Source organism: Staurois parvus, unplaced genomic scaffold, assembly GCF_062004578.1.
Source record: "Staurois parvus isolate SC_StPar_1 unplaced genomic scaffold, SC_StPar_1.0 ptg000549l, whole genome shotgun sequence".
NCBI classification, from domain to species: Eukaryota; Metazoa; Chordata; class Amphibia; order Anura; family Ranidae; genus Staurois; species Staurois parvus.
The window spans coordinates 1,707,625-1,733,931 of record NW_028318345.1 but is presented as its reverse complement, the minus strand read 5'-3'; the positions used below and the strand labels follow the sequence as shown (position 1 = coordinate 1,733,931).

The following is a 26,307-nucleotide window of genomic DNA, read 5'->3' as shown; positions in this document are numbered from 1 at the left end:
GACACTGGATCCGCATGATAGCCAGACAACTAGCATTTTCAGAAGATGAAGCAAGGAATAGCAGCAGGCAACCAAAGGCTCCATTTAGAGGGAGTTACAGGGTGGAGAATGCAGCATGTGTCTAGAGGTGCCTGCGCATACCTGCCCCATGGCCCACCACATTCCTGACCTCTGCACGTTCATATTTGCCAGCGAGGTTGCCCATCATAGTCATGGAAAATAGGAATGTGTGGTGTGGGGTTTAGCAGCAGGCTCCCACACCGCCTGATCTTCAGCTTGCCTAAATGGTACATCAGATAAAAACAGTGCAGAAGGAGCTCAACTTCTCTGAAGCCTTCTTCACACGGGCATACCTAAGCGTACACCTGTATGAGGCCCATGTTTTGCCTGCATGAGAGAACAGGATACTTTTCCATAAAAGAACATGGTACAACAGACACATATCAGGAATATGAAGTGTTGGAGTAACATATTCTTTAAGCAGAACCTCATAAAAAAAAATAAAAAAAAATCGCTAGCAGGTATCACGGGAGGGGAGGCAAGTAGAGTGAACTCTAGTTCCCCTTTACGCTTACAAACTTTATCAATAATAGACATCAGAAAAACCCTTTACAGAAGCTGGAAATCAGCCAATACCTGTACCATATTATTTGGCCTTGACCTATTTGTTGTGTACATTTGAGTGTCACATGCTCATAAGTAAATGTCAGCTCCCAGACTACAAGCACAAAAAAAAAAATACCTGTCAATCCCGTCAGAAAATATGTGCCATTTCAACTTCCTGTGGACTAAAAAGAATGTCATCGGTTTTCTCAGCCATCTTTTGTTGACTGAAAAACACCTCCACTCTATGTAAGGGCCCATTCACACCAAGTGCAGTGGGATGTGTTTTTGAATGGATTCCTTCTAGATAGCCCAAAATCCGGGTTATCCAGGGCATAGTTTACACTAATACAAAGCAGTGCAATGCATTGCAGTGAAGAAAAAAAAAAAAAAAAGGGAAGGACGGCAAGCTGCAATCTTGTGAACTTCTGGGATGATAACACTGCTCCTCCATAGATACAGTGCAATCAGTAAGTGTTTTCATCCGAGAACATAGAATGTTATTGGCAGAATTACTAGGTGAAAATAAATGAAAAGGCCTAAATAAAAACAACTAATGCAGCCACCACATATTACGATTGGTAAGCTGCAATACATGAAAGCTGAAAGAGAAATTTTGCTCCTTTGTAAAAAGTGAAGGCACATTATTTGTCAAGTCCAACAAGATGCATGACATCTCCTGGCCTTATCTCTATTATTTATATCTCACGGGTCTATGGTACTCCTGGAAGACAGCTATCACTGTATTTCTGAAAGCCCAATGCTGATCTTTCTGATCTGAGCATCTTCAACAGTAGAGATACTGTAGCTGCAATGACTGCACAATCACAAAAGCCTTTGTATTATATTGAACTAATTCACAAAACACAAAGACTTCTGTGAATAGACAGCAGATGGGAGGGGTGGGTATAGCTGCTTTGTGTGTTTATCTCCTCTCAGATCCCAGGAGTGTCTTTCCAGCACAGCAATAAACCTGTCAGATGCAACCTGTCATGCACCTCCTTGGACTTAACTCATAAGGTGCCTTCACAGTTTACAAAGTGACTGAATACCTGGAATTCAGCTTTAAAATTATGTTTCTTGGGGCTAGATATGATTTAGGTAATAAATTAATCTCTAGGACATGCCCCAAAAGAAGAGGAGGAGCTGAAAGCTCCAGCAAGGGATCACAGAAGAGGAGAATCAGGGCCACTGTCTGTAATACCATTGCACATAGAAAGCAAATATAAAATATTTGTATTTAAAAAATAAATGTTACAATGCTTTAATTCAATTCCCTCCACCAAGAACAACTGCCATAGAGCTCTGTGTGCTTGCAGCATGTATTGTAGCCAGTTAATGCAAAGGGAAACAGCCACACAGGGCTCTGTTCAACAAGGAACAACGGATACTAAGTATCAGCTACTGTTTGACTTTAATCTGAACCACAATAGAAAACTGCTGTAGCACTGTGTCCTTACAGCATGTAGCCATTTGTACAAATGTAGCAATCCTTTAGAAATCCAGAGAAAAAAAAAAAAAGACAGGTACATAAATTGTTGGCTACTATATTGCATTAGTGTTATGTATGTTATTTGAATAGCAGCTTCTTGCAACAGCTATTGCACATACAGTTGCAAGAAAAAGTATGTGAACCCCTTGGGATTACGTGGAGTTTTGCATGAATTGGGCATAAAATGTGCTCTGAATGTCATCTAAGTCACAACAATAGAAGAACACAGTCTGCTGAACATAATACTACACAAACATTAGATGTTGCCATGGTTTAATTGCACATAACATGTAAACATTCACAGTGCAGGGAGGAAAAAGTTTGTGAGGCCCTAGCTTAATGACTTCTCCCAGAGCTAATTGGAGCCAGGAGTGAGCCAACCTTGACTCCAATCAGTGTGATGATATTGGATGTGTTGCTGACAGCTGTCCTGCCCTTAAAAAACACACCCCTGTTTTGGGTTTACTGGTTTCAAGAAGCACTGTCTGATGTGAACCATGCCTCGCAGAAAAGGGCTCTCAGATGACCTACGATCAAGAATTGTTGACTTGCATGAAGCTGGAAAGGGTTACAAAAGCATCTCCAAAAGCCTTGATGTTCATGTGTCCATGGTAAGACAGACTGTCTACAAATGGAGAAAGATTAGCACTGTTGCTACTCTCCCTAGGCGTGGTCGTCCTGTAAAAATGACTGCAAGTGCACAACGCAGAATGCTGAATGAGGTAAAGAAGAATCCCAGAGTGTCAGCTAAAGACCTACAGAAATCTCTGGCACATGCTAACATTTTTGTTGACACATCTACAATAAGGAAAACATTAAACAAGAATGGAGTACATGGGAGGACACCACGGAGGAAGCCATTGCTGTCCAAAAAGAATATTGCAGCACGTTTGAAGTTTGCAAAAGAGCACCTGGATGTTCCACAGCACTACTGGCAAAATATACTGAGGACAGATGAAACCAAGATTGAGTTGTTTGGGAAGAACACATAACACTATGTGTGGAGAAAAAAAGGCACAGCACACCAACATCAAAACCTCATCCCCACTGTAAAACATGGCGGAGGGAGCATCATGGTTTGGGGCTGCTTTGCTGCCTCAGGGCCTGGACGGATTGTTGTCATTGATGGGAAAATGAATTCCAAAGTTTATCAAGACATTTTGCAGGAAAACGTACGACCATCTGTCCGCCAACTGAAGCTCCGCAGAGGATGGGTGATGCAACAGGACAATGACCCAAAGCATACAAGTAATTAAACAAAACAATGGCTGCAACAGCACAGAATACGCCTTCTGGAGTGGCCCAGTCAGAGTCCTGACCTCAACCCCATTGAAATGCTGTGGCATGACCTTAAGAGAGCGATTCACACCAGACATCCCAAGAATATTGCTACACTGAAACAGTTTTGTGAAGAGGAGTGGTCCAAAATTACTCCAGATAGTTGTGCAGGTCTGATCTGCAACTACAGGAACCATTTGGTTGAGGTTATTGCTGCCAAAGGTGGGTCAACCAGTTATTAAGTCCAAAGGTTCACATATTTTTTCCTCCCTGCACTGTGAATGTTTACATGTTATGTGCAATTAAACCATGGCAACATCTAATGTTTGTGTAGTATTATGTTCAGCAGACTGTGTTCTTCTATTGTTGTGACTTAGATGACGTTCAGAGCACATTTTATGCCCAATTCATGCAAAACTCCACGTAATCCCAAGGGGTTCACATACTTTTTCTTGCAACTGTATTAGTCCCAGCACGTCATGAAGATCACAGTCTCTTGTGGTAGCTTGTACATTGATCACACTGAGTGATCTGCTTCAGAACTACAAAACCATAGGTAACTGGCATTCAATATCTGCAACTCAAAACCAGACTGCAATTAGCACTGAAGATACTCGATCACTGGTAGAGATAATCTCAGGCCAAGGCTCATAAGTGGCCAAGGCTTTTCCCAACCCGCAGTAACACATAAACAAGGAGTGTATACATACGTCTGTGGGGTGGGGAATGCCTCGGCCGCTTACGATTGGTGGTTTGTAGCTTTCTTGTAGGATAGCTCAGGTGGGATCGAATCAGGATCTGAACATGCATGAGTTCATCTCTCTATTTAAACAGATCCACATTGACGTAATTCATCAATGTCATTTCCTCTCAGAAAAATGTTAGGCGTCATGCACACCGGACATTTGGCCGTCTCCTTTTCCTCCTGGCAGCAGGATTTTGGCAGAAAAGATGCTTGCAAACGTGCTTAGGCATGTCGAGCTCTTAGCATTAATTCATTTTCATAATCATTTATTCTGACTATGGAAATTAACACTCAAGTGCTAAACATGCCTTATGTTAACACGTTTATTTTGCCAAAACACTGCTGCTCCTGGACGCATTAGCAGTGGATTTTTTTCTTCTGCCTCTAAGGTCCCATTCACACCTCAGCACTTTGTAGTGTGAAGCTCTATTACGCTCAGGGAGGAAAAAAAAATCAATATTGCTCTAAGGATCTAAGGAGATGGTTCACATCTCCACTCCAAGTAGCCTAAAGCTTAAAAAAGTTTTGGAGCTATATTTGTTGCTCCATTCGGGCAGATTGATGCAATTTTGGCACGTTTTCATACATGGAAACACGCAAATCATGCATTTTCATGCGCTGTCACGCGACCAAGAGCATATTTCTGGCATGGCAACAACTGATGTCACAGATAACTTTTTTCTATTAGCTAATACAAAAACGCCAGAACTCAAAAGCCCAAAAACGCCTGAACCAATCACGCATAAACATTTGCAAACATGCAAAAAAAAGAACAAAAATGCTGCACTCAGATGTGAATGGGGCCTAAATACCTATGTGTGCATGCACATATAGGCTAACATGCAGGGTTATTTAAAGGCAAAAAAAAAACCCAACAGACAGAGGCCCCTAACAGCAGCGTTAAAAACGCCCAATGTGCATTTCAGTATATATCTTCCCTGCTATCCCTCGCTGCCAGACAACCAAACAAATAACTTTCTTCCAGGTGTAGAGGAACGTATTACACCCAACTGAATGATTCGAGTGAGTGGGGGGGGGGGGGGGGCATTACTCCATGTACGTTTGTTCTTGCTCTTCAAGTGGAAACAGAGGAATTCCAGGCTGTATGGTGTTGGGTTTGAATGCAGGGAAGGCAAGTACATTAACACTATAGAGTTTTTCTTTTTTTTTTGCTTACAAACTTGTTATTGATTTGCATAAAAATAAAATACAACTGTACAGAAGTACCAGCATAGATACAAGTCAGAATTCAAAATAGCACAAAAGTACAAAACAAAAACGATGAAGCTATTTATTCTAGAGCCTAGAAAAGATGATATGTAACATCCAGTAAGCAATATTGAAAACATTTAATGGTACAACAAATATGCCAATATGGAGCATGACAAAATCAAAGTAATGAGCTAAAATATCATAAGTCATCAATAGGTGCAAAGAAAAATATACATTAGGAGGAGCTGAGGGAAGGAGAAGAACTAATCTTTGGAAGATGTAGTCATATTTAAACCAAGAATCACATTTGTTGTCAAAGAATGTCATTGAGTTATTTAATGTATGAAAGATCTTGTCATTAGCATAATGGATTCCATTTTCAAGTTAACCAGGGAGATGGGTACAGTGGAAGTTTTCTAGTGCAATGCAACAACCCATTGAATAGATACACATATTGTAAGAATGAGATTCACTAGGGCAGTGGTGGGCAACCTTTTTTTTCAACTGAGCCAAATCTCGCCAAAACCACGATTGAAATTTATTTTGAGAGCCACATTTTTAAAACTGAAAATACATGGTACACTGTTTTTAGTTTCAATAAGTTTTTATAGTAATTCATCCCCCATATAGTAATTCATCCCCCATAGTAATTCATCCCCCATATAGTAATTCATCCCCCATAGTAATTCATCCCCCATAGTAATTCATCCCCCATATAGTAATTCATCCCCCATAGTAATTCATCCCCCATATAGTAATTCATCCCCCATATAGTAATTCATCCCCCATATAGTAATTAATCCCCCATAGTAATTCACCCCCCCTATAGTAATTAATCCCCCCTATAGTAATTCATCCCCCATATTGTAATTCATCCCCCATATTGTAATTCATCCCCCCTATAGTAATTCATCCCCCCTATAGTAATTCATCCCCCATATAGTAATTCATCCCCCATAGTAATTCATCCCCCATATAGTAATTCATCCCCCATATAGTAATTCATCCCCCATAGTAATTCATCCCCCATAGTAATTCATCCCCCATAGTAATTCATCCCCCTTATAGTAATTCATCCCCCATATAGTAATTCATCCCCCATATAGTAATTCATCCCCCATATAGTAATTCATCCCCCATATAGTAATTCATCCCCCATAGTAATTCATCCCCCATATAGTAATTCATCCCCCATATAGTAATTCATCCCCCATAGTAATTCATCCCTCATATAGTAGTAGTAAGTAAGTAGCAAGTAGTAAGCCAAGTCCCCCCTGTGTCAATTCACTTACCTTTGCTCCGCGCGTTCCTCTCGCCGTGTTCCCACGCCGTTCCGGTCTTCAGGGCGAACTGTGAGAGGAGCCTAGCTCCTCTCACGTTCGTCACGCTGCCCCGCCTACACACATCCTGACAGCCAATCGCTGGCTATCAGGATGTGAGTGGCAGCGAGACTGGCCAATCATTGCATTTGAGCGCGCTGCCCTGGCTGTTTTTTTTTTGGATCACGCTGCAGAGTCCCTGCCGCCCGAGAGGAGGGAGGGGAGCGGGCGCCCGGCACACAAGAGCCGCATTAAAGCGTGTAAAGAGCCGCGGCTTGCCGACCACTGCACTAGGGGATAGGGCATATCTGAGATGGAAGCAAATTGTAAGCAGTTAGTTTAATAGATCTACCCCCTATCTTCCAGAACTAATCCAACTTTTGCCAGATTGGACGAGCCTCTTGCACAACACTATAGAATATTTTCATGATAGCAGTCTACACCAGAGTGGAAAGGTCTTAATACAATATATGTGTATAAAATCTACATGGTAAATCAAATTAATGTTACCTTATCGGCTCGGCCAATAAAGGAGGTCTTTCCAGCCAATCCCAGACAAATAGCACAAACGATGCTAGACTTTCCTGTTCCATTTGCACCAACAATCATGTTTAAGTGAGGACCAGGAAACACCTCACACAAGTCATATGTACTGCATAAAAGATAAAACAAATAAAGATTACACCATCTAGAACAATATTTATAAATACATGTAAATTACTATGTTAAAGCAAATGTATCTAAATACTACAGATAAGAATTAAGATTTTCCAGATCTACAGGCGTGCTCATTTTTCTTCGTCTCCCTCAAATTGATTCCAAGCAGTTAGGATTTCTTCAAAAAGCAGTTAATCTTGCTCAGATGTTGAGTCAGCATGAACGGTACAATCTTGGTCAAAACTTAGCAGTACAGTGAGAGGGTCCTTACTAGCCAATGAGGCAACCACTGAAAATGTAGAATAGACTCCCTCAAGAGTTGGTTCTGGCCAGCTCAGTGGATTGCTTTATAAAAGGCCTGGATTCTTTCCTAGATACACAGAATATAACTGGATACTAACATTTATAGGTAAAGTTGATCCAGGAAATATTCAACTGCCTCTCGGAGGATAAGGAAGGATTTTTTTCCCCTGCAGGAGCAAATTGAATCCTGCTTTGCTGGGGTTTTTTTTGCCTTCCTCTGGATCAACTGTGGGTATAGGATTACAACTTTTTTTTTTTTTTTTTTTTAATGGTTGAACTGGATGGATTTTTGTCTTTTTTCAGCCAGACTAACTATGTAACCACGAAAGTTTTGCTTTGTAAAATATATTGGCTATGCATCGGCGCTTCCAAGACACAGCTGCATATAGCCAATAACTTCTATGCATGTGCAGCTCACCAGGCTCAGTAAAACGCCAGGAAATCATACCAGGTATCTAAAATGCCTGCATAAACCCTATGTAGATGAACCCCTAGGCCTCATGCACATTGGGCGTTTGCCCAGCTCTTCAGAATGCCTTCTCTCCTGGCAGGAGAAAAGCATCGTAAAACACGTCCAAAGCAGAATTTTGCAAATGCATTTAGGCCGGTCAAGCGTTTGAGTGCTCATTCACTCCATTGGTCAAAAAAAGAATTTATTCTGGCCACTGAAATGACTGAATGCACAAGCACTAAATACGACAGAGTTTATGCACGTCAGGGTTTTTTTCTGCCTGAACATACAGGGGATATTTTTTTTTTCTGCCTCTAAACACCTAAATGTGCAGTGACACATAGGCTAACATGGAAGGGCATTTAGAAGCCAAAAAAAAATCAAATCGATCCTTCAAAGCAGCGTTTTTGATGCCCAGTGTGCATGGGACCTTAGAGTTGCTACTCTGTCAGCAGACTAACCCTACATACAACGCTTAATTTACCAACCATCATTTGCCATATCCAATTAGTGTATTCTGACACTGGAAGAGTCCCCGCTATCAGAATACTCTCAAACAAGCATTCCTTTATCAACCTCAATCATATGGATGCAGGAATCTGCTTAGTGTTTTTTGTTCAGCCTAGTGGGTCAATGAAGAAAAAAAACAAAAAATATATATGGTCAGCACTACTGGTCACTAAAAAGACACTGTCATGGGAGGTTAATGGAGGATGCCATTACTAAACTCTGCTTTGAGAAAACTAGTTCCTTGGTTGTTATTTTGATGCTCCGACACCAAAGCTGTCGGTGATCTGGAATGTGTATAGAGAAAAGGTCTGATGCTTATTTACTGTATGTTTGACTGTGACTGAAACATACTGAAATCAGAAACAGCCAGGCATATAGCATTTTTCAAAGAAGGTCTAGAATGGCAGCCCCCGTTATTCTCTCATGACAGAGCTTCAGCCAACAGTTTCTCCCTAGTTTTAGAGTGGGCATGGATTAGAATATTGCCAGTTATCTATTTGCAGTCTGTGACCCCATTGGGGAGATTACATTTTGTCTTGATGACTATTGCCAAATGACAGAATTCAATGGAAATCTAGCATTTTACAGATGTCTACAGAACACAAGCACATGGGACATTTCTGTGGAGGCTCTCAGTGACAACTGACAAAAGTGAGACTGGCCATCATTTTGGGGAGATAAACTCTGATTCTGGTGCAGGAAAGAAGTAAACAAGGAGAACACAGCAATATAGACCTAATAGATATTTTAACTCTACCTACGAACAGCTTAAGTTGGCCATATACTATACAATCTTATTGTGCAATCTCAGATTATCTTAAAGTGATATTAAAGGAAGGCTTTAAAATAAAATAAAAAAAGGTCATACTTACCTGCTCTGTGCAGTGGTTTTACCCAGAGCAGCGCTAATCCACCTCGTCTCGGGTCCCCTGGCCCCTCCCAACTGCCGATTGCCACTAGAGAAAGCAGCTTGCTATGGGGGCACCTAAGCAGGCTTGCTCCCGAGCCAATGCTCTGCGTGTCCATTCACACACACACACAGCCACGACTAGGCTCCACCCCCTCTCTCCTCATTGGCTCAATGGCTGGGACAGTCTCAGCCATTGAGGAGGGAGAGTCACGGCTCTTGTGCATATCACTGGATTGCAATTGAGCTCAGGTAAGCATTAGGGGATCTGGGGGGACTGCTGCACACAGAAGGTTTTTTTACCTTCACGCATAGAATGCATGAAGGTAAAAAACCCTCAGGCCATTATAACCACCTTAAAGGTCACGACACGTTACAATTTTCAGTAAAGCAGAGTTCCAGTCAAAATGTAAAAAAATAAGTCAGCAGCAAAAAAAACTGTAGCTGCTGACTTTTAAAAAAAAGTCACTCACCTGTCCCACGATCCAGCTGTGTACACATCACATCCGGTTTCACCAGCCTTCCTCTCTTCCTGGCGATAGCAACTTATATGTGGGCTATGACAGCTTGTGGCTTCACAGATGGGTGTCCACTACACATGTGTAAGCAGTGCTGTGCCTTATAAATGCTCCCATAGTCTTCTGGGACCTGTCATGTGTCCCAGAAGACTATGGGGACGGAGGGTACCCACTTTCCAAAGGTGCAAATCCTTAACAGGGAGCGCAGATGAGGCCTTAAAGTTGAACTTCCCCTTCTGGGTGGAGCTCCTCCCACCCACCTGAGTGTTCCTTAACCCCTTGGTGCCAGCACCACCAGGCCCTTTAGGGGCTGGTCGAGATTTATGATCATGTGGGCAGCACAGTGGCTAAATGGTTAGCACTTCCGCCTGGCAGTATTAGGGTTGCTGGTTTCTATCCCAACCATGGCACCACCTGCCTGGAGTTTGCATGTTCTCCCTGTGCCTGCGTGGGTTTCCTCCGGGTACTCTGGTTTCCTCCCACACTCCAAAGACATGCTGGTTGGTAAATTGTACCCTGTCTAAATTGGCCCTAGTATGTGTATGTATGAATATGAGTTAGGGACCTTAGATTGTACGCTCCTTGAGGGTTAGGGACTGATGTGAATGCACAATGTATATGTAAAGCACTGCATAAATTGATGGCGCTATACAAGTACCTGAAATAATAATAATAATGGGGCCCTAAATTTAAAATAGATGTACCTGAAATAAAATAAATAAATGTGACTGCCTTATTGGTGGTCACATGACCAGAAAGCTCCTGATCGCAAGTAGCAATCCGAAGTGCGCTATCGGCACAGCTGTGTTTACTTTCTGATAAGCATATATGCAGCCTTTCAGTGTTAGGGCCCACCCGCTGAAAGGCCAAATATGAGTGTACTGTCAGTGCCAAAAAGTTAAGGTCTCTTGCACATGGGAGTAAAAAAAAAAAAAAAAGGCTAAACTCACACCGTCGACTTAGGACAGTGTGAATTTCAGCAGCAAGAATCTTCAGATTCCTGCTACGGCTGTGAGCGGCTCAACGTGGCTGTTGGCCCTTTTCACTATAATGGATGGCCACTGGCAACTGCAGCTATTCATGACCGTCCACACAGCCAGCGATTACCTGTGATAAATCGCTGCTGGATGCATTTTGTGTACAATCAAGTAATCGCTGGCTATGTAGAGAGCTGCAAATAGCTGTGGCCACCAGTGACCTGTCATTATAGTGAATGGGGCCTGCAGCCACACCTAGCCACAGCAGGAATCAGGAGACTCCTGCTGCTACAATTCACACTGGCCTATGTTGCTGGTGTGAATGTAGTCTCACTGATCTGGACACAGGTGCATTGCTGTCTATGGAACAATGCACACACCTGTATAAAGATCAGTGATACAGTAATAAGTACAGAGCTGTAGAAGAAAACTAGAAAATGTTATGTTTGAGTGCAGTCATTTATGTGCATATGCAGGTTAACACATTTGCTTATGTTTCTGCATACATACTGTAAACATACATAAACATATGCATATGCATGTATACTGGCAATGGTGCCAGCGCCTCTAGGCGTTTATGCAAGGTCTTTACAGAACATTTTGCCCAGGATCTTTCTATCAACAAGATCCTGAGTACAAGTCCTCATGCACACTGGATGTTTTTACAGCTGCTGTTTTTTGGCTTTTGGTGCTTTTTTCTACAGCCAGTAAACTCCCAGCATATTGTTCTGTGTCCATGCACACATAGGCTTTAATCAGCGTTTTTTGGCAGAAAAAAATCCCATAACTAGTGGGTTTTGCCTTCATGCACACTGGACGTTTTGATAACGCTGGTAACGTTTGCTGTGTGAAGTCACGTTAAAAAATTGAGCGTTTCAGCTTTTTTTAAGCGTTTTTTGCATTAGCATTTAGCTGCGTTTTCCTGTGTTTGCGTTTTGTTGTAAAAAAAAAAATCCGAAAACGACAGTTTGCGGCGTTTTACCACATTTTTCAGCATTAGAGCATTTTTACAGCTAAAAAACTTCTCTAGAAACTCACTAGTCCTGTTTTTTTTTTTTCAGCAAAAAAAACGTTGATTACAGTCTATGCGTGTATGGACACATAGGATAACATGCTGGGGGGTTTACTAGCTGTAGAAAAAAAATGTCAGAAGCCAAAAACAGCAAAATGTCCAGTGTGCATGAGGACTTCTAGAGTTTTTTAGCTGTAAAAATGCTCTGCTGATAAACGCTATAAAATGTGGCAAACCAGCATTTTTGAGCCATTTTTTTTTAAAAAAACAAATACCAACACGAAAAAACACAGCTAAACACTAATTCAAAAATGCTAAAAAAAGATGCGAAAACTCTCATGTTTTTAATGCAACTTTATACAGCTGTGATCAGTGTGCATAATGCCTAAACAACAGTGGCAGCACAGTGGCTAGGTGGTTAGCACTTCCGCCTGGCAGTACTAGGGTCATCAGCTTGAATCCCAACCACGGCACCACCTGCCTGGGGTTTGCATGTTCTCCCTGTGCCTGCATGAGTTTCCTCTGGGTACTCCGGTTTCCTCCCACACTCCAAAGACATGCTGGCAGGTGAATTGTCTAAATTGGCCCTAGTACGTGTATGTATGAATGTGACTTGGGGACCTTAGATTGTACACCCCTTGAGGGTTAGGGACTGATGTGAATGTACAATATATATGTGTAAAGTGCTGCATAAATTGATGGCGCTATATAAGTACCTGAAATAAATAAAAAAATAAACAACAGTAAATTATTACATCCGTGTGCAACTGGCTTAAAAGATTTTGAATGCCTGGGGTGGGGGGCACGGAGGATCAGCAATCATGTGACCAATACAATTGGCTGTCACAATGGTCACATGACTGGGAGCCAGTCCTGCCAACTACTGATTGTTAGTGACAACTGAGATAACTGACAGCAGTGAATGTGCTCTCAACATAGACAGATCGGCCACCCGGTGACTCATATGTCTGGAGGGTGGGCGTTATAGTCCACCCTTTTGCTGCCAGACATATGTGTTACACAGGCAGGAATGAGTTAAAGCTCACCATGCATTACAATCTGATTGTACAATCTCCTTTAGATCTACCAAAAACTATAGAGTACAAGGGCCTGTCTGAATGAATACAGGGTGATCGGATAGATTAGATGGGTCCTCGTATGACAGAGTTTTGGTAACTCTAAAGTTGATTGGACCGTGTATGGTGAAACTTTACAATGTGACGACAAAGCCAACCATTCTATTAGGATCAGATTGGGCAGACTTTACACTACATAGATGAGATTGTATAGTGTATGGTCAGGCTGAAGAAGAATGTGCTGCCTAGAGCTCCCCTTTAATCAGCCATGCCGTCATTTGAATGCGGAGCGGACAGAGTAGTCCATGTAGAGCTGTGTCATTGATGGAACCTCTCACTGCACAATACCCGGACACATACAGAAAGTTCTCCATCTTGATCCTGACGATGGCTCCCTCCACATGATGCTTGTTCTCGTCATGCCGCCCTGGTCTCGTGCCGTCCGATTTCCTTTTGCCCAGCTGGGTCGCCATCAGAACCCTCTACCTCCAGCCAGCATTCACTACCCAATGTTTTCACTACCCACAGCTTCCTGCTACGTCACTCATAGTCATTCTACAGGAGCGACCATTTTTAATGAGGGCACCTAAATCCTTCGGTAAAAGATGAGAACAAAAGTTTCCGCCCGCCTGCAATTTCCAGATAGTCGTGTAGACTAAGGAGTCATTTGGCGGTGGAAGTATAGAACAACACCGCACATTGGATATTTCTAAAGAAGAGCTGAGAGGAAGCCGGGAAAATGAGTGTTCTCGCGAGATTAAAAACTCTGCTTTGGGATTGGGTACTGTGAGAGCGAGGAATAGACTGAGGCGGGAGATTAGACTGAGAGGAGAGATCCTATACAGGGGGCCACAAGTGTACAGTGGGGTTCATTTACTAATCTGCACTTCTGCATAGAAACCAATCAGCTTCCAGGTTTTATTGCTAAAACTTGATTGAACAAGCTGAGGTTAGAAGCTGATTGGCTACCATGCAGGTGCACAAGATTCTGAGTGAACTAGCTTTAGTAAATCCCCCCCAGTGTTTGCTGGTGTCTGACTCAACTGCCTCACATTCTTCTGGGAGTGGACTGCAGTCCTGAATGAAGGAGAGTAGTTACATAAACTGGGGTGGATTATTGAAAGAAAAAAAAATATTTTTTTTTACCCTTTCAAATTACATGGACAATAACAACAGTAAGCCATCGGTCAAACCTCTGCGATTTGTGTGCAATTTCAGCACGATTCTTCAGAAGACTTTATTGCTACTTGTGAAGATTTTCAATGATTTTTTGCAATTTGCAGTGCGATTTCCATTACAGGCGTACCTCGGTTTACAAACGCCTCGGTTAACGTCATTTTCAGTTTATGAATGAAAACCCATTGAAAATAATGCCTCGGTTTACAAATTTTTTTTGCAATACGAAGTGTATGTCGGTGCTGATTTTTAGATGCGATTGCTGGCTTTTTTTTTTCTTCACTATAGCTCGCAGAATTAGCTGTTGCTTTCCCTGGAGTTAAAGGAAGCTTTGTTTCTTTTAAGAAACTAAAAGGAAATATTGTTTCTTTTAACTTGGGGAAATAAACTAAAAGGAAACATTGTTTCTTTTAACTTGGGGAAATAATCTAAAAGGAAATGTTTCTTTTAACTTGGGGAAATAAACTAAAATGAAACATTGTTTCTTTTAACTTGGGGAAATAAACTAAAAGGAAACTTTCTCTTTTAGTCGGGGGAAAGTGACAGCTGATTCTGTGAGCTATAGTGAAGAAAAAAAAAAGAGCGGTAATTACATTTAAAAACCGGCACCATAATAAAAAAAACGGCGTAGGGTCCCTCCTCCCATCCATACCAAACCCTTCAGGTCTGGTATGGATTTTAAGGGGAACTCCCACGCCAAAATTAAAAAAAAATGGCGTGGGGGTCCCCCCCAAAATCCATACCAAACCCTTATCCGAGCATGCAGCCCGGCAGGTCAGGAAGGGGGGGGTGAGCAAGCGTCCCCTCCTGAACCATACCAGGCCACATGCCCTCAACATGAGTGGGTGCTTTGGGGCAGGGGGCTCCCCCCCCAAAGCACCTTGTCCACATGTTGATGGGGACAAGGACCTCTTCCCCACAACCCTGGCCGGTGGTTGTTGGGGTCTGCGGGCAGGGGGCTTATAGGAATCTGGAAGCCCCCTTTAACAAGGGGGCACCCAGATCCTGCCTCTCCCCCTCTATGTGAATGAGTATGGGGTACATGGTCCTGCTACTCATTCACAAAAAAACAAAAAGTGTAGTGTGAAAAAAGACAGTACAAGTCTTTTATTAAAAGAAAAAAATAAAAGAAAGTTCCCCGCAGTAGATCCAACGTCAATCATGATGTCCGCCGACCCGAAAAAATAATAAAAAAAAAAAGGCTCCGCTTTCGACAATGGCTCCTGGCCGTCTGCCTGCTCCAATGATTTGACAGTTCTTAAATATGTAAGGGGTGGGGCCACCCAGGGACATCAAGCATGGTGACCCCACCCCATGTGACATCAATGATGATATCCCTGGGTGGCCCCGCCCCTTACATATTTAAGAGCTGTCAAACCACCGGACAGTTTGGGTCGTTGGTGGACATCATGATTGATGTTGGATCTACTGCGGCGGACTTTCTTTTATTCTTTTAATCAAAGGACTTGTCAAATACCGTGTCCTCTCTTTTTTCTCATTACACTTTTTGTTTTTTTGTGAATGAGTAGCGGGACCATGTACCCCATACTCATTCACATGGGGGGGGCTGGGATCTGGGGGCCCCCTTGTTAAAGGGGGCTTTCAGATTCTGATAAGCTCCCTGTCCGCAGACCCCCACAACCCCCGGCCTGGGTTGTGGGGAAGAGGCCCTTGGAGACAATGTTCTTTGGGCGGGGAGCCCCCCCTGCCCCAAAGGCCCCTCTCATGTTGAGGGCATGTGGCCTGTTATGGTTCAGTGTCAGTGCTTTTTTTTTTTTTTCTAGCACTGATCACTGTATTGGTGTCACTGGGGATGTCAGTGACACCAAATCAGTTCCCCCCAGTGTCAGAACGCCCCCCACAGTCCCGATATAAGTCACTGATCGCTGCCATTACTAGTAAAAACAATTAAATAAATGATCCCAGTAGCTGTACTGCCAATTGTAGACGCTATAACTTTCAAGTAAACCAATTAATTTACACGTATTGGGATTTTTTTTAGCAAAGACATGTCGCAGAATACATTTTGGCCTAAATTTATGATGACATTGGATTTTTTCAATGTATTTACTGGAAATGTTTAATAGCAAAAAGTAAAAAAAATTGTCGGTCTTTTTTTTTTATAGCGCAAAAAATGTCCTGGTCAGGAAGGGGAGTAAATCCTCTGGAGGGCAAGTGGTTAACACACTTTTTTTCAGATAGTTTGGATGAAAGCACCAATGTTCTAATACCAGTCACATTGTCCAACACTGTCCCACAGAGCCCATGTTAGTGTTCCTAATACTGTGAAAATTCTTTGTGGATACTTTCAAGTTTGAAGCACCACTCATCCCGTCAGTTTACAGCCCAACCTGGCGTAAATGTAGACACTGAAAATGTGACTGACATACTTTTTTTTTTTAAATCTAGTTTTCAGTGGCAAGATTTTAAATTTAGGGCCCCATTATTATTAATATTTAAGGTACTTATATAGCACCATCAATTTACGCAGCGCTTTACATATATATTGTACATTCACATCAGTCCCTAACCTTCAAGGGGTGTACAATCTAAGGTCCCTAACTCACATTCATACATACACATACTAGGGACAATTTAGACAGGAGCCAATGAACCTACTGGCATGTCTTTGGAGAGTGGGAGGAAACCGGAGTACCTAGAGGAAACCCACACAGGCACAGGGAGAACATGCAAACTCCAGGCAGGTGCTGTACACCAAGGCCCTTCTAAATAGACGTGCAAAATGAAAAAATTTGTTTTGATTCGTTATTTGACTACTTTTGTTTTGTTTAATTCGTTTTCAGAATTTGTTTTGTTTATTCAAATTCGACGGCATCAACAATAATTCTAACAGATTTGAAAAAAGTTCTGATGGATTTTACAATAATTCTAACAGATTTGATACGAATTCTAATGGTATAATCCACAATCCATATCCATTTCAGCAAAAAGTTTTACAGTGCCTTTGTAGATCACTACTTGCGTCACCATAGTGCAGCTCACAATTTTTATTGTTTTGTAATGTATTCTAAGTATTTTTTTCTTTTCTTTTCTATTATTTTATATTCTATTCAAATTCATTCTAATCGAATTTTGTAAGACAATTTCTTTCTATTCTATTCTAATCTTTTCTATTTTATTCTAATTGATTCTATTCCTGTATTTTCTATTTTATTTTTTCTGTTTTACTTAATTCTTTTCTTTTGTATTCTGTTCTTTTCTCCTCTTTTCTATTCTATTCTTTTCTATTCTATTCCAATGTATTCTATTCAAATTTGACTTCATTCTATTCTAAATTCGAATGTCAGAAGACAACTATATTCTATTTCATTCTATTCTCTTCTATTGTATTTCTATTCTATTCTATTTGCGTTTCTTTACTAATCTTTTCTATTCTAGTCTTTGATTTTTAATTCTGTTCTAATCTTTTATATTCTGCTCTTTGATTTTCTATAGTATTCGCATCTTTTCTAGTCTATTCTAATTGATTCTATTGTTTGATTTTCTATTCTGTTTTTTCTATTCTATTCTTTGATTTTCTATTCTATTCTAATCTTTTATATTCTTTGATTTTCTATTCCTTTATTTCCTATTTTCTTCTTTTTTACTCTATTCTTTTCTTTTGTATTCTGTTCTATGCTTTTATTTTCTATTCTGTTATTTTTTCCTCTATACTTTTCTATTTTATTCTTTCCTATTCCTTTATTTTATATTCTATTTTATTCTATTCTTGTTTTCGAATTCAAATTTGTTTTTGAATCGTTTCGAATTTCGGCCGAATTTTGTTTTGTTATTTTGGATTTGTTTAAATTCGTTACTATCGGAATTCGGATACATCCAAATCTCTGAATAACGGAAAATTCATCCGAAGTTCGATTAGGAACTAAATGAACCACATGTGTCTACTTGACAAGTATGGTCAGGAGGCCTGAAGAGCCAGGAGATACTGACATAAACATTTTAGAATAAAACAGATGGTTATATTCTATCCACCCTCCACAGCAGTAGAGAGGCTTCCACCAACCAGCAGGACAAGTATACAAGCACGTCACCCTGGCAGATGATGCTGGCTAACCCGAAGTGTGGGGTCTACAGACTAACCGGTATTCACCAGAGCTCCTGAAGGTGGAGATGGGTTTTTCTGCGTGTTATTATGTGGTTGCAGGTCACTAACAAGGGGGTTGCAGGTTGTGACCAAGCAGAAGTGTAGTCAAGAAACAAGCCAAAGATCAGTAACAAGTGCTAGCAAAGATACAGATGGCACAGGAGTGACAAGGGCAAGATTTTGGCTGGAGAGAGCACAATAATCTGACAAAAAGGAAGTGCAATGTCATGATTAACCAATTGGCAACCACGCTATAGCCGAATGATGGCTACAGCGCGGTTGTCCAGTCCTGGGAGGGCGTCATTTGACATCCTTCCAGAACGCGCCCTCCCGTGTGCCCCTGGGGGCAAGCATCTGGCAAGCTCCGTGATCCTACAGACACAGCTGATCATGTGATGTGGTAAAAGGCCAATCATAGCGGTCTTTTGCCACGTGATCAGCTGTGTCCAATGACACAGCAAATCACCGGTAAATGCAGTTGCCTTCTATCGGCTGCACTTTCCTCACGCTGTCACAGCATGAATAAAGTACTGCCGATAAGCGGCAATTGTCAGAGGACAGATCGGCACCGATCATCAGGGCACTGATGATCAGTGCCCAGCAGTGCCACTCACCAGTGCCGCCCACCTGGTCCCAGCAGTGCCACCCACAAGTGCCCAGCAGTTCCACCCACCTCTGCCCATCAGTACCCAGCAGTGCCACACACCTGTGCCCAGCAGTGCCACCCACCAGTGCCCAGCAGTGGCCCCATCAGTGCTGCTCATCAGTGCCACCCATCAGTACCACAAGTCAGTGCCATCAGTCAGTGCCGCCTGTCAGTGCTACCCATCAGTGCCCATCAGTGCCTCCTATCAGTGCCCATCATAGTTGCATATCAGTGCAGCAGCATCAATGTTGCCTATCAGTGCCACCTCTCGGTGCTGCCTATCAGTGCAGCCTCATCAACGGACATCAGTGAAGGAGAAAAATTACCTGTTTGCAAAATTTTGTAATAGAAACAAAGAAAAACTTTTTTTTTTTTTTTTTTTTTGCTCTTTTTTGTTTACAGTGCAAAAAATAAAACACCCAGTGGAATTTACCTGCAAAAAAATATGCATTTCTTATTTTTGTCTAAAAGGTAAACTTATCCTTTCAGGACAAGCACTACATTTCAATTAAACCTCAAATGGTGCTTGGATGTGGTCAAGAAAGGAAGTGTAATCTTTCTTGGTGTGTTGCTGTAGTGTACTGTTTAGGCTCTGTGCTAAGGAGTCATTAACACAGCACATTCTATGTGGCAGGTGGGGTGTACACGGGCGGACTGACAACTTATGGGCCCCCGGGCAATAGGGGATCATGGGGCCCCTGTGTCCTTTCCCAAACTCAAAAAAACCTATGAAAAAGGTACCAGGGGCATCTCATGGGGCCCCCTACTGACCTCGGGCAGTGCCCAAGTTTCCAAATGGTCAGTCCGCCCCTGGGTGTACAGTAGATGCAACTGGTAAAGCAAAAGCAACCTTTAATCACTTCAATATTGGGCACTTTCACCCCTTTCCGGCCCAGGACAGTTTTAAGCTTTCAGTGCTGTCGCATTTTAAATGACAATTGTGTGGTCATGGAACGCTGTACCCATATGAAATGTTTATAATTTTTTTTTAGACAGATAGAGATTTCGTTTGGTGGTATTTAATCATCACTCTTTTTTTTATTTATTTATTTTTAAAAATGTTTTTTAAGTTTATATTATAAAATTTTGCAAATAAGTATTTTTTCTTCTTCACTGATGTGCTCTGATGAGGCTGCACTGATCATCTGCACTGATGAGGCAGCACTGATGAAGCGGAACTAATGGGAAATTTTAGGTGATACTGATGATTAGATTTGACTTGATTCAGCGGTAGAGTAGAAGCTCAGGAACTTGTGCTGGATGTAAAAAATGAAAAAAAAAAGAATACTGCTACTACATTTAAGGATTAATAAACTCTAGAAATGCTTTAACAATTTATGCTGGGGTGGGGCAAGTAAAACGTAATAAATATGTATGGCTATCAGTAGAGGGTGCAGACATATACTGTTCCTCTTGTATGTACCAGAGGTGTAGCTGGGGGGGTACATATGTACCCGGGCGCCAAGGTACAGGGGAGCCACAATGAGGCTTACAACGTTACATTATAATAAATGAACAAGGGTAATAAATCGGTCACAAGATCACTACAGCGGCTGCAGCAGATGTGTCATCTGATACGTCTGCCATCTGCAGTGATGATGCTGCCTGCCAGCCACTGCAGCCAGCGGAGATACGGATTCTGCATACAGCCGGTTCCGTCTGCACGTCTTCAATGAGACAGGATCGTCTCAGTGATCTTGCTCTTCTTGGCGTTGAAAGAGAAACATTGGAAAAAACAGATTTTGTTTACGTGATTGACCAGTTTTAGACAGTGAAATCAAGAAAAATAAATCTTTTGTAGACTATGTAAACCAGTCTACGACAGTGACTGAGTGAGTCATAAATTTGCTTCTTTAAATACAATGTTTCATTAAAATTTTAATTGTTTTTCCTTATCCAATGTAATAGAAAAATGTGGAGGGGGGCTGGGGTGACAATTTTATGCCTCTGGTATGTACTATACATAAAAAAAATCTAAATAATACCATTCTCAGGTCTCTGGAACAATCTATCATTTGTTCCTTAAACCTTTTTACTTTTGTCTCCTCTTCTAGTTATTGTATTGAATAGTAGCAAAGTTTAAAAAGTTAACAAGAAGTTGTTTTGAATACTTTCCCTTTCTGGAAATCTCACCATGTCAGCACAAAATGGTTGAGTTACACCCCTTGGACCACAGGACACTCCTTTTTGTAGCCTTTAAAAGTTAAACTCCCCTCACAAACTACGTTCCAAATATTGCATATAGTCCACAAGGTAGAAATGTTGCCATTTCAGCTGGAAATCTGGAATATTTATACTTCATGGTACATGGAGGGACCATGACAAACATGTTACAGTTACTGCTTATGCTCAATACCATTGCACAGAGTGGTCCTGAACCTCCTCTTCTGTGGTCCCAAACCAGCGATCTTGGCTCCTCGTGTTCTGTGTCTGCCCCCTTGATAAGCTGCTTGCTATTGGGCAGGTGTGCGAGCTCGATCCTGGTCTATAGACACACACAGTGCAGCTTGCCCCCCTTCCTCATCCCTCCTCACTGGATTTGACTGGCAGGAGCCAATGGCTTCCACTGCTGCCAAGTCTCCTGTGAGAAGAGAGAGGGGAAAAGATCTGCTGAGGACAGAAATAGCATTGACAGGAGATCAGGTTCAGGTAAATATTTAAGTGTTGGGGGTAGGCATAGACACATGAAGGTTTTTACCTTAATATAGATAATGCATTCAGGTAAAAAAACATTTTTGCCTTTAGAACCACTTTAAGTAAGTACTTTAATATGGGTTTCTCCCCGATACAGGATTTCTTTTAATAAACACTGTCTCATATTAAAAATGTGTATAGAACAAACTAAATAGAGTAGAGAGAATGAGACAATTCTCTGACTTATGCACTTGAATGTGTTTTCAGTAGCATGAGCTATTGAGCAATATAACCAAAAACGTTTTTATAACAGGAGGTAAGGATATACTGTACACATGCAAAGGAGCCTAAAGCTCCTTATGTTGGCTGGATCTGGGAAAGCAAAATATCAAATAGAATATTTCACATTAAACTAAAAATGTATCTACTACTAGTTCCTTTTTTAGGCTGATGGAGCACAAATGAAACATTTTGCTAATGCACCCTTCCCTTTTCCATCAATCACTGCCCTAAGTTGCCTATTGGATCTTTAAGTAGGTACTTACTTTCAGAGCTGTGTACGGAGCCTTTGAACCAACATAAGATATTGCTAAGAAGTTCCTAACCATAAAAACAGTCAATACTACAACTAGAAACTAGGGGACATTCAAGCTTTTTCAAATCCTACTTCAATTTGTTTAATGTTTTAAAGATTACAGTAGTACTCTGTTTGGGTCAATTTTATGTCCTGGAAGGTTTTGTGGAATTCCATTGGTCACAAGACCAACTAGTAAGAAAGAATATGATCTTTGCAGTCTATATGTAAGAAGAATTGTAATTCCATGTCATTATAAAACTGACACAATCCCTTTCGGGGTATTTCTAAACGGTCTAAGAGGTTGGGAATACATATTCTGATGGCTGCTAGATGGGTGATACCATGACACGGGAAATCAGGCAATATCCCTACACTATATCATCTCTTAAGAGGGATCTCTAAAATCAGAGAAATGGAATACCTTACAGCTCTAGTGGGTGATTACTCAGGTCATTTTCAATCTATTTGGGAACCATGGGACCATTCTCCCTTTAGTAGACTTCCTTCATCCCCCCCACCTTATATAACTCAGACACCTTTCTACTTGCTAGCCTCTAACAAATTATGTAACCCAACAATGTGCAGGTGTATGTCATTTTGTTATTGTGATTTTCTTTTAATGCAACGTTTACACCTAAAGTGTTGTTGTAACTTTGTCTTGGAAAAATGGGCTTTGGCTCTTAATAAAAATTTACAATAATAAAAAAAAAATTACACAATGACACAATAAGAACATCTTTATTAACACTTTATGACTGGAGGTCATTGATTCCTAGATATCCAGGCCAAATTCGTGTCAGCATTCATCAGCTAAATTGACAATATCCCTTAGATTAATTTGCATACCTAAATATCTGTTAACTATTTTGTAGGGGCATAGAATGCATTTTTGTTCTATTTTTTTAAATAATGTATTTTATTTTATTTTTTAAATACTAGACAAGTCCAGTATTGTATACATGGCAGTGCAGATTCTATTGCAGCCTCAAGGTGTCAGAGTTCAACTGCAGGTTGAAAGCGTATTTTGTTAATGAAGCCTCCAGCCCGCATGTGATCACTAGGTCATATCTAGTGCTTTAATACTTAGCAAAGCATTATAGACTGGACGTGGACCAGGATTCGTAAACAGACTTTGTTCTTTTTTGAGAACTGGAGTGCTGGTACTCTTATCTGAAGTTCAGAAACTACAATTTCCAGTTGAAAAATACTAAAACTTATTTTGTATTTACAAGATAAAGTTTTTTTTTTCTAGAGAACATATTTCATAAAGAGACTATATTGAAAACACTATACATCCAATTTAAAGGGGACAGAAAAAATAAAGTGTTTGCAATTAATGAACAATCAAATATATTTAATAGATTAAAACATTTTTTTACTTGTACTTCCAAAAGGGAGTACAGGAAGAACACCATACATCCCATTTAAAGGGATGGAGAAAAACAGCCTGCTGCATTGTACCCATGTTAATTTGTTACATTAAAAGGAATGTGTCCTTTTCAAAATTTAAAAAAATACAATTTTTGAAAATGTGGTTCTTGCATTTTCATGTAAATATTATAAGTGTATTCCTTGCAGCCTAGAGGTGGAAAGTGCTAGCTTGGTAATCCAGGATTTCTACTTTAATGTAATGCAGCTTCCTTGTACCAATGTAGATAGCGGGATGTCAGATTGCACAGCTTGATGAATCATGAAGAGAAACACTCTCTCTCTTAAACACTCATTTCTTTTTTTGTATTCAGGTAGGTCTGGAAGTGCAGTGCTACTGCTGATGCTTCCTATCACAAATCCCAGCTGGCTCTGCAAACACTGTACCATAAAAGCATATGGTAAAAAGAACTTTAAAAAAAGTTCTTACTGACATCTGTACCTGCAGACACTGGAGAATAAAAGTAAAACAGAGTGTCAGTGATAAGGCCACAAGATGGTGCTGAACCAAACATGAAATAGTGAATTGTTCAACTCTTATCAGAACAAGCTAATAGTCCATATAAGGAATATGTTTATTAAGCCAAATATTTGTAGCACCCTCCTAGTTTAGCTAGGGGGAGCTAGATCCTAATGGTTAGACAGGAGCTGGTTAGCAGCTCAAATGTAATGGCCAGTGGGGTAAAATTGCTGAGATACTCTGCAGGTCAGACCCTCTGGAATTTCTCCCTGCTCTGAGGCTTTCGGAGGGGGGCCTTGAAGACAGTGGGTGGATCTGAGGAGTGACTGGCTGTTCTCTTGAGGGACCTCAGCCAATCCCAAACAGAAGGCTTGGCAATAGGCTGGGATTCCCTTAAAAGTGTAGGAGCCTGCTCAGTGGCAGGAGTGTGAGGAGTCACATGGAAGAAGTAATAGGAAGATGTGAGGCTGGAGGAGGAAGGCTGCCAGGAGGCATTTTGAGATGGGGCCTGCCTGTGAGCTTGGAGAAGGAGAGGTGAAAAACTTAGAGCTCACTGATCCCCTGAGCGAGGACCACCTGTATGGCAGGGAAGGAGCAGCGCAGCTGGTATGCCTGGTAGCAGCAGCCAACCCGCAAGTGGTACAGGAGAGGATCTGAGTGAGCACACCTGCACCCCCTGGGTGGATAGGGGAAGGAGCACTCTGGTTTGAAACCAGATTAGTGCCCTACCAGTGACTGTTCACCTCAATTAAAGGGACAGGAGCCAGATCCCCTGCTCAGGAAAAGTTTCCAGATTATTGGGTGAAGAGGAGTTCATCTAGGGTAAGGGGTGGTACAACTAGGAGATGCTGGCTAGCACTCCAACAGAGACTGTGTTGCAGAAGGAGAAGCTTGTGAATAGTTCAAGAAGTTGTCCTCAGTCACCGGTTCCCTTGGGCACCCTATACCCCCTTTACCCTATCCCAGTTAAACCCCCTCAATAAAATACAAAACAAAAGCTCAAGGACTGGTTTCTGACTCTGAAGCAAGCTTGTGTGGACAATGCTGAATGCCTGGCTGTGCGGGACTATAAGGGGACCCAATTCATCAGCAATCCCTATGGGGCAGTGCTATATATTAAAAGCAGACTGGTGTAATAAATAGATCATTGTAGATTGTGAACTATGCTGTTGGCATAAATAGATAAACTGCTGGCCTACTTGAAATTACACTGGTACTGGTCACTAAGAGAAGCAAGACAGTTGCCTGGAGATGTAAAGGTCGCCTTCAAGAACCTGCAGTCTTGATGGTAGATGTGAATGGTGGATTAGAGATGGAAAGTGACCACAACAGACCGGGGATCGCACCGCCATGTAGATGGGACCCGTGCATCAGAAGTGACCTCAGGTGGACCGCAGGAGAGCTGGCACAGTACACAGAGTTTTCTGTTCAAATCATTGCATTCTGGTTTCATGTAGCTTTTACACAACATCCCAACTTTTTTGGAATTATGGTTGTATATATTTTAACCACTTTGCATCCAGAGCAATTTTATTTAAATTTCATTTATTAAAATCTGCATTTTTGTCTATAAAATTACTTAAAACCCCAAAACAAGTATACATTTTGTGAAAGCAAAGGGCCTGTAGCATAAAATGTTGGCAGTTGAAATTGTCTGTGTCGCACGATCTTTGAACAAATGTACACCAAATCTATACATTTTCAGGAAAAATATACTAAAATAAATTTTAGTGCACACAAACACAATATAATACTCAATTCCTTAATAAAATATAAAAGATGGAGTTGTGTCAAATAAGTAGATACAAACATGTCAAGCCTTAAAAGTGAATGAACCCGTAAAGTGGCAAAAAAAAAACTATGGTACCTAAAATTGTCCATAGGTGAAACTTTTAAAGCCTTTGCAGGTTATAATGTGAATGATTCCCCAACATAATTCCTACCACTTCAATGTTTGTGAACATAATGTGTGGCTCAATCACTGTTACATACATACTTGTGTTTACCCTATGCAAGCCTTTGCATTCGCGAGTGTGCTTGGGTCGACAGGGTTGCTTTTAAATTTTTCTTTATTCTCATCATGTATCTTTTTAAATATATATGAAAAAAAGTCAAATCTACAGCACCTTGTATATTTATAACTCATCAAAATAACGTTTTGGATATGTTAGGACCCATCAGGTATGACAAACATGAAAGCGAATTCGATTTCATGCTGGCT

The 26,307-nt window shown here is 41.2% G+C and overlaps 1 protein-coding gene across 1 annotated transcript in view; it reads right to left on the bottom strand.

The window, feature by feature from the left end:
- The window catches only part of SMC5 (structural maintenance of chromosomes 5), a 117,749-nt gene extending 104,045 nt beyond the window's left edge, over window positions 1-13,704 (bottom strand). The window contains exons 1-2 of the mRNA XM_089691060.1: window positions 13,421-13,704; window positions 7,160-7,301 (exon numbers count right to left, since the gene is read on the bottom strand). Coding sequence (XP_089547186.1) covers window positions 7,160-7,301; window positions 13,421-13,533 — 255 coding nt within the window. The 5' untranslated portion in view covers window positions 13,534-13,704. The remainder of the gene's footprint in view (window positions 1-7,159; window positions 7,302-13,420) is intronic.
- Between the last annotated feature and the right edge of the window lie 12,603 nt (window positions 13,705-26,307).